A 9,787-nucleotide genomic window follows, 5' to 3' on the forward strand; every position below is an offset into this window, starting at 1 on the left:
AGTAGGATGTGAAATTCCACAAAAAGACCAGATTCTGGCAAGGGCCAGAGAAGTCCTAGCTCTGATGGGTAATGAAATCTACCAAGTGATTTTATTAATTTCACAAAACTAAAACTAATTTGGGACATGTGACTTATTTTCAAGTCTAAACAGACAAGTGACCTTGAGGCCCTCTCCATCTTCAGCTTTTATGATTATTGGTTCTATGATTATCAAAATAATGCTCTAATTGAGATGCTTTTCCCACTCTAAACACCAAATTCCAAAGAGGTTCTTGTTGGTCTTACCTGTCTACAATTTCTAAATGACAGAAATGCCAAGTGAGATGAAAGAAGCCAGTGTGATCGGAGAGTGTCATAATTTTGAGATAGCTGCCAGACTGTTGGTCCAGAAGACTGACAGCATGCTATGGCCAATGAGGGTCTATTTTCTCCCATTACCCTCGCTAGGAAATATTGGCAGATAGGCATAGTGACATGGGATGTCACATGCTCCTCTGACACCGCAATGCAAGTAAGTATCCCAGCAGCTGGTGGAAATTTTGAGACATAAAAAGAATTCACATTTATCCAAAAATAGACATCAATAGATGTATTGAAACATCTGTATGTGGAAGCTATTCTGTTAAAACTGATGGAACTGAAAGGAAAGCAATCGAAACAGAAAGTTATCACTTAATGAAGGATAAAATTAAGTACTTTGGCAATACAATGGTAGTGATAGAGCCTCATACAAAGAAGGTTCAAGCCATAAAGGCAAGAACAAAACATACGGGACATGAAGACTGACTGTGATTTACTAGATTCTGTGTACATTTCACAAGGCGTCTCACCAACTATAGCGAACTGCTACAGTTATGCAGATTCTCCAGACTGCTAAGAGTCAGCTGAAGTGGAGTAAAACTTTGACTTCCAAACGGTTGATGCATACTTTGGTTTAAGCTCTTCTGTCTCTCTTGACATCAAGATATACAAGAAGTTAATCAGGATAAAGCAATATAAACCCTGACTAGAATGACTGCTTCACTAAATTCCTGGTCCTACCTATACTTAACCAAGATCACAACAGGAGAGAAAAATAGTTTCGACAGTAAGTTCTCCAAACCAAATCATCTACTAGCTCAAGATGCTTGTCTGTCAAGGAACACTTCTGAAGTTGTAGATGTTTAGAAAATGTTATCTGTAAGTCAGACTATGCTCTATAGGATGCGACTATCATGTACAGGACAATGATCTCTAGAGTTGAGCCTCTGCAAACAGCAAGGAGATTCTCATCTTCACAGGCTCAGCTAGACCAACCTATGCATATAGGAGGACAAGTTTTAAAACAGAGTATGTAATGTGTGCCTTCTAAATAAATTACTTTCTGATGCTCCAAAATCATGAACAATAACCTAGGACATGACCTGGCATGTCTTCTACAGAGAATTATAGTCCAACCCTCTTACTGAGTCTGTGAATGCCCCTCATGATTCCAGAGCAGAGCCTGAACTTGTGATTGCCAATTCTGGCAAAGGTTGTCAGACAAACTAAACTCAATGCTGTACTACAAAACAAGTCTCCTCAGACACCTGAGGTACAGGATGCCACATCAGACTCTGAACCTGCAATGTAACAGCTGCATCCCATATGTTAAAAACCTCATCTAAAAGGTCCTCTGACACTGAGGAAAGCTACATGCCAGGTTCCACAGACTTTGTCCTGCTGAACTCAAGCCATTAGAGAGCTGACTCTTAACGTTCAAAGGATAAGAACATCAGATCACCCTCCTTCCATCTCCTGTTGCAATGCCAGAAATACTAGAGCTTGCTTAGACCAAAGTGAATGGTGCTGCTCTAGATCCCTCCAACACTACGTGTAGTCCCCAATCCCAATCAGTGCGCTGACATCAAAGAGGCTCTAGGAAGGAGGCAGGTACTGACAAGTACTCATGATGCCTGTGCTAAAGTACTGTAGTCATAAGTGGATATATTTAGGTACTGGTCTGCTTAAGGTATGATATGCAGAGAGACATAAGTCATGCCTTCAAAACTATGATTAGCTGCAGGTAAGAAGGCACCTCTCTACCCTTTTTACATTCCCAGCGGGTACATATCCTCCCAAGAAACTCCATCAATAGGAAACTATCTAGCAGGACTTTGCAGAGCAGCCTCAGAGGGGCAGTACATCAACAATTTGGGTTTCTTTGGGCAGGGTGACTGTCATTCAAAGTTTGTAAGAGATTAAATGGGCCAATCTGTTGTCCTTGAGCAGCCTGTGTATTTGCTACCTGAACTAACAAGATGAGCAAATGGGCTGAACCAGGATGTGTTGCTCAGAGCTGGCTCTATGCCAGGTTGTTCTTCTTTCTTTGCATTGGAAGATGACTGTTCAAGAGTGAAGGCTAAGGCTCATGAAGGCTCAATGCCGGGGGGGGTGGGGTTGGACTAGATGACTTTTAAAGGTCCCTTCCAACCCAGACTGTTCTATGATTCTATGATATTTGAGTCCTTCAGTCTGTAAGTTTGCCAGAGGATCTGGTCAGTTTCAGCTGGAACCCGTGGAATCGTAATGAAATCATTTCCACTAATCACACCTTCTCCCAGGTCCCCATAGCAGACATAGTGGAAAAAGAGGCCACTATTTAGTTACTGCTATTTACAGGGAATGCCAAGATTATCATCTTGACACCCAGGAAAATGGAAAGCATTTTGAAGCTTACAGCATTTGAAAAAAAAACACCCTATCACTCCAAGGCCAAGAAGTCAAGTTTAGCAAATGAGTCTCGAAGTGAGTGTAATCTGCTTGTCACAGTATAAAGAACAAAGAAAGGCTCCAGCAGGCAGTACAGTGAGTTTGGCTTTTCACCTTGTGGAGAGCATGCTACCTGGTCCAGACTAGGATGCTGCAATGACATGGTTTGATCCAGGGAATTGGTGAACTGGGCTAGCAGATCCAGAGCAACCTAGCTGTGAAGGGTGGTTAGTGGAAACTATTTCACTGTGATTCCACCGGTTTCATGTGAAACTGACCAAATCTTGTTTGTGAGAAACTTGTCAGCTGCTGGAACAAGAAAAAACAGATCCGTGACTTCAACAGAAACTTGCAGTATGAGAGGAAAATAGTGGTTCTTCTACAGAGAAAGGTAAGCCAGGAGCCACTGGACGCATTCACTCTAATAGTGAGCATTATACCATACCTTAAGGCACTGAGAACACCATCACATTGTTGAGGAATGTTCATATTTAGGTCCTGCAAGGGTTTACTCCTCTGTTACCCTGCTTTGATAGAAGTAATGTGACATTACTGAGAAGAGGTCCCATTCCTGGGTTGGGTTCCTGCCTGCCTAAAGGTCTGTGATGCCAAGGGCTAAAGGGTTGTATCAAGAGTTAGAATCTCATTCTTCTCAATCTGCTCTAGGAGAATGCAAAAGGTAAGCAGAAATAGATTAAATTTATATTTGATTTGTAGATCACCTTTTAAAATTAAAAAAAAATTAAAACACACTAATGTCTGTATTATTTCATACTAACAAAATAAAATACTGACACTTTAAACACAAACACAGAAGGTAAAAAAAAAAAAAAGTGCAGGTTCAACCTTGTCTGACAAGTGCAAAAATTGCTTTGAATAAAACAAACTGGAAGAAACCCTAGAGCAAACCAAAATAAAATATAGCTCTTCAAAGCAGCATTGATTGTGGATCAAAGGGAAAGGCCATCAAAACTTCCCAAGCCACAATGTTTCTGCATGTCTGAAAAAGCATTAACTCAGAACAAATATGGAAATAATAGCAGGTCTCTGTTAAGCCAACAACAAAGAAATCCTTAATACCATAAAACAAAGTTATGTCAAATCTCCCCTTTTTAAAGATACACGAAGCTCCTTTCACACAATGCTTTAAAAATGTTATTTATAGTAACAAAAGCAAAGACTTAAGATAAAAGTCAAAGGTATTAGCATCAATGGTCTAGCTACATAGAACTTACTCTTCTTATTTTTTGTTTCATTTGTGGTCTTCAAATATGAAGATGTAATGCAAAAATACTTCCATACCTTTATATGTTCTGTTTCAAGTACAGTATTTTAGCAGACCAGACGAAGCAACAATCAGCTTTTGGACAACCAGCCACATTAAACAGTAACATGCCAGCTAACAATTCCAACGGGCTTTTGTTGCATTTCATGGTTGGGTTTTTTTCAGCATCAGTTTCCTTAATTAATTAGCATAATTTTCTCAAAGTTTACAGGAGCAGGAGAACAACTCTTAATTAAGAGCTGGATCCTGTCAGGAGACTAGTGCAAGAAATACAAGAATTAAGGTATGAATATTACTCACCTGAACCATGAGGACTCTCCACAGCACCGTAAAGCACATAGTCTTCAGTAACACAAGAAAACCTTTCTTTCAGAATGAAATTTGGAGAAGAGCGAGGAAAAATACTGGAGGGGAGATCCAATATACAAATAACCCAACAAGCACTACTGTTCTCATTCCTGGGATTTTCTTCTGCTTTATTGTCAACTAGTAGTAGAAACTTAACTGTGTTTCAAAACCACTTACAGGAAAGAGAAGAGGGCAATAGTAAGGGCAAGCTATTCATAAGAAAATCCTTTTAAAATGTTACCATAAACTTTCACCCTTCATAGGCAGATGTTTTATGCTTCATACATATGCTGAGCTCTGCATTCCCAAAGTGAGCAGCCTCCGCTCATTTTATTCAGGCCTCTCTCACCTTTCTATATCACAAATAACAAAGGATCATGTCTAGCAGTCAAATGATAAAAGCTGGATCACTGCTACCTACTTAAAACTGTTATCAGTTCTTGGGTGGCAGAGTATCCTTGGACACATTTTGTTCTCAGTATTTTTCATTTTGATATATTTTATGAAATTATTAAGATATGAAATTATTAATAGGCAGAATTCACTCTTCCAGGACTTTCAGCAACTGCTTAAGAGTCCTTGTGAGTTTAAGAACAGCTGAAACTAAATGGATACAATTTTTTTCATCTGAAAGGAACCATTACAATTTGCTTAAACTAGACAAGTGTTTAACTTTTCTATTCAATTTTTATGAGTTGCACGTATGACCAGAAAACAGTAATATGGTTTCATCGAATGAGGATCAGCTGAAAGACAGAGGAAAGACAGGATGTTTCTCCTTCTTCCTTTAAAGATTTTCTTTTGTTCTTGTTCTTTTAAGTGTTCTATCTTTGTTTATCAGACACAAAAAGCAGAAAAATGGTATAGAGATAATGCCTAGGTTGTACACAAGCACTGCTGTAGTCTGCCGCAAAGTACAAAGTGAGTTGACATATCGGGTCTACATCAAAGATATGCCCTTTGGCAGGTTGTAAAGACAGGTTGCAATTTTGTCCATAAAAATGCGTGTTCTACAAAATGGGTTCTGTAACATGAACTGTTAGTGGTATGCCACCATTCCACTGATCCTGCACATGCGTTCATTTCTCAGGAATGCTTGTAAGCTGGGCTATGCCTTGCCCTAAGATAAGCAGGCTTGCATGAGGAAAAAAGTAGTGTGTTGCAGACAGAAAGATTCAACTCTCTGCAGGAGTCTTCTTCCACAAAATGCAAGTTCCAATACAGGACATGCCAGCAGCTCTTGTTTTATTGCCTGTATCACATACGCAGTATTTACAGCAATAGCTGAATACAACGGGAGTCCTTTCTTGCTTATGTTTTAAAAATTAAGGAAACAGCTTGAAAAAACACTGCATTGCAGGAACTCAAGTTTTCAAAGACCCTTTAATCAAATACCAAGAAATGGCAAATGCAACACTGACTGTCAGTTTGGAACCTCACCACTTAGACTTGCACATTACAACGTATTTTAAGATGGTCATCTTAAAATACGTTGTAATGTTTTTCTAAAGTACTTCTGCTTCTTTCATTGTGAATGTGGGAAATGGAGAGCTGTGTAATGATTTTAGGCTCGAGTCCAGTTTCTGTACTCCTTTTTATCCATAACTATTACATGGTGCATTGTGAGTTTCAATATAGATTGAATATAGAGACATGACCATATCCATTTCTGTCACAATTACTGTGAGAGAAACAGTAATAGAGAGTGAATGAGGCAAAAGTGTAGCCACAGAAGGAAGATGATTTTATCACTCTGAAATAGAACTACTACGGAGACGCTGCTGGTACCATAACTGCCTCTCCCACAGATTTCCTGCACAGCTTTGAGTAAGGTACTTAATCTTTCCATGCCTCAACTCTGCATGGGTAAAGCTGAGGTCAAAATACTTAACTTCATAGGCATGTTGTAAGTATAGAAACATTTACATTTGGAAAGCTACTGGGTGTTGCTAATAATAGCTATGTATGTACGACTGAAACATAAAAAAGAAAAATACATTTTAGTACTGAGTTTGAAAGGTGCACAGAAAATGAAGTATGGCACCTCACATCAAACAAAGAAAATAACATGAAAAATCAGCAGCTCTAGTGAGTGAACTTGAAGTACTTGTGAAACTAGCATGCAAGTACATCATTTAAATTGTGATGTATGGACGTGCACAACAGAGTGAAAAGGCAATGCTACCTCTGTCATTTCATACCTTTTAGCACTTCACTTTTGAAAGCCCAATTTTGTTGTAATATAATGGCTTTTGTAGAAAATTTAACACCTAAATACCCACATATTTGCTGTATGTACTAATTCAACCTCTTGTTCCTAAAAATAATTCGGTAGCATATGATTTTACGACATATTGATCTAGGTAACTCATGGGTAATTTTTTGTGAGTAGGTATCAATCACTTCATTGTTTACTTGTCCTTGGAAAGAAATTGATTTAATCAAACCTTGCTGTAATACATTATTGATGTATCCCAAGAAAACAAAGTCATAATGAACCATCAGGGTCCTAACATAAAACACTGTAAGGAGTGGCAATTTTGGCTTCAATCTTTCATTCTGATTTGAAAGCATATGTCACTATACAAGTAAAGCCCTGTGCAAGACTGTAGCTGGTCTGAGCAGCACTATGTATCATTCACACAACAGACGTGGTACAAGTTGTCCCTAACCTGAGAGCCCCAGGAGGCTAAACAAAACCACACTGTGGACCTTGTGTATCTCCACCGCTTATATGCGGCGGCGTATCATTTTTACTCGATTTTAGCAAATCATGACCCTTCTGGGGGGAGCATGAGGTTATACGACATCATGAAAATAAGAGAGAATCTTAGCCCTTCTCTTCAGCACGGGCTCAGTCTTTGTTCTCCAGAGGGTTTAAACTTCTCCATGTATCAGACCACATAGGAATAGCAGTTTTACTGGATACACAGTAGAATTCCTTTACGGATGTTCATCAAACAGAATATAGCTTATAGTGGCAACTGCAGCAACAACTTGAAAGGGTAAAGTTAGAATAGCATTTGATGTGTTTTATAGCCTTTTGAATATATGTTGCCAGTTTAAAGCATTTTAGAGAAACAAGTACTGTAGCAACACCCACAGCCAAAACTATTTGGGCAAAGGTGTTTTATTGCACTTAAACTTTTGTTGCAGTTGTGAGAAATAAGAGAGGACAGTAGCGACACTGTATCAGAACACCTTCACTAAAACTGCATTATCACAAAATGTTGTAGGATGCACAGTGAGCAGAACATCAGAATTTCGCACTGACCAAGCATATGAGAATACCTAGGTACAGCTTACAGAGACATCTATAGGTAGTGTCTGTCTAATATCTTATGATTAGTTACGTAGGAGAGGGAGGCTGAACTTCCTATGTAGGAATTCATATAACAAGGTGAAAACATTTTTACAAGAAATGTGCTTCACAACTACACAAATAATAAGACACCCATTACCAAAAACAAATACACCACATGTAACAGACATGTTACTTAAGCAATTAAGTCTGTATCAGAGATGGATAAAAGATAAAGTTGGTGTAGATACAAAAAAAGCAGTATAATCAGCAGCCTATCCTTCTAGCTTTGTCATCTTTCTACACACCCAACTGAAGCTGAACCAGACTCAACTTTGCAGAAGACACACGTACACATGTGTACAACCACACATGCTGTATTATGCATAACTATTTGCTGTAAAATTCCTAGAATGTAGAGAACCCGCACATACCCCGAAACTGAAAAACAACATGAACAATGCGCTCTATTACACTTAGTAAACAATAATATGGAATCATGAAAACAGATACAATAGGGCAAGGGCGACAGTTTCTTGATAAATTGGGAAGGGACTAGGTCTCCAGAGCCACTGAGCCTTTCCAGAAGCGGGACTGACCGCCCCGGGTGTTTTCCTGCTCGCTGGGGGAAGTAGAGAGGGAGAAGGGAAATCCCAGGACGGAGTTCTCTCTAACGTCCTCCCCCCTCACCCCCAGTCCTCCTGTCCGCACTAAAGGGATGAAAAGGCAATTCCCGGATATTTCACTTTTCTCCAGAACGAAAAGGAGGAATTTTTCTTGGGATAGCTGATGCATGAACTTGCAGAGATAGAAACAATCCTCGGGTATCTACACACACACACATGCAGAGAAGAAAAGAATAGGCATTTCCTCACACATACACTGAAGAACGGACGTAGCTATTTCTCCTCTCCAGGCGGGGACGGGAGGAGAGCTGAGAGGGCTGCCGGCACCGCCAGCTCGGGCTCACGCTCGGAGCGGGCTGCCCCGGCAGCCCCTCACGGACATCCCTCTCCCCAAACACAGGCACTCCCGAGCTCCCCTCACGCTGGGGCACCCCGGCCTCGCCCCACGCACACTAACTGGCACACGCAGAAGCTCCCTCGCACACGCACTCGCATGGGCACTCCCTCGCACTCGCGGGCGCTCCCTCGCTCACGCACTCGCTCTGCCTCCCTCCTCCCTCGCACAGAGGGTCCCTCACAGCCTCCCTCCCTCTCTCTCTCACACACACTCGTTCTCGCTCTCTCCCCCTCCCGCACACGCACGCTCGCCCCAAACGGCCCCAACCGCCGGCAACAAAGCGGCGGGCAGCGCGCCGGGCTGGCGGCGGCGGGACGCACGCGCGCGCGCACACACACACACACACACACACACACACACACACGCCCGCACACACACACAATGCTGCCGCGGCACCTACCAGGCGGGCAGCCTCGGCCCAGGTGCGGTCCTTCTTCTTCCTCTTGTCTTTCATGTTTGCATCTCATTGAGGTGGTGCGGGGGGGGGGGGGCGGGGGAAGGACGGACCGGGGGGGCGGGGGGGGCCCGGAGGGGTTCCGCACGGACAATGATACGGTGACACCGAGCTCTGGAGCCCCCGGGGCGGGAGGGGCGGGGGAGGAGGAGGAGGAGGAGAAGGAGGAGGAGAAGGAGGAGGGGAGAGGGGGCCGGGCCGGCTCGGCTCCCCGCAGCGGCGGCGGCCGCGGCGACGGCACAGCTGACAGCTTGAGGGATGCTCCGCTACGCTCACAACAATGCACTATGACGTCACGCAGGGGAATGGCGCCCGCACCAAACATCCCCGCGGCTCGCGAGGAGGCCGCCCGAGAGCGCTCCCGCCGCCAAGCCTCGCGAGAGCGGCCGCGGCGCCGCTCTCCCCCCGGGCTGGGGGCGGCGGGAAGGGGAGCGCGGCGGGAGGGCGGACGGGTGGCCGGTGCGGCCGGACTGCAACTCCCGTGGTGCAGCGCGGCGCAGCGCGCGGGCGGGCGGGGCGTCTCCCCGGGGACGCGGCGCTGAGGGCGCTGCCGGGGCGGCGGCCGGCGGCCGCGCGGGGCGGTGTCGGCGGTTGTTACTGTTGGCGCCGTGGTTGCGGTTGGGGGTCCCTTCCCTCCCCTCCTC

General features: G+C 43.5%; 1 protein-coding gene across 1 annotated transcript in view; it reads right to left on the bottom strand.

The window, feature by feature from the left end:
* Nucleotides 1–9,143, bottom strand: part of ASXL3 (ASXL transcriptional regulator 3) — a gene marked incomplete at its 5' end in the record, with an annotated part of 126,974 nt that extends 117,831 nt beyond the window's left edge. The window contains one exon of the mRNA XM_082015318.1: nucleotides 9,090–9,143. Coding sequence (XP_081871444.1) covers nucleotides 9,090–9,143 — 54 coding nt within the window. The remainder of the gene's footprint in view (nucleotides 1–9,089) is intronic.
* Between the last annotated feature and the right edge of the window lie 644 nt (nucleotides 9,144–9,787).

Source organism: Phaethon aethereus (genome assembly GCF_964289735.1).
Source record: "Phaethon aethereus genome assembly, chromosome: 2".
Taxonomy (NCBI): Eukaryota; Metazoa; Chordata; class Aves; order Phaethontiformes; family Phaethontidae; genus Phaethon; species Phaethon aethereus.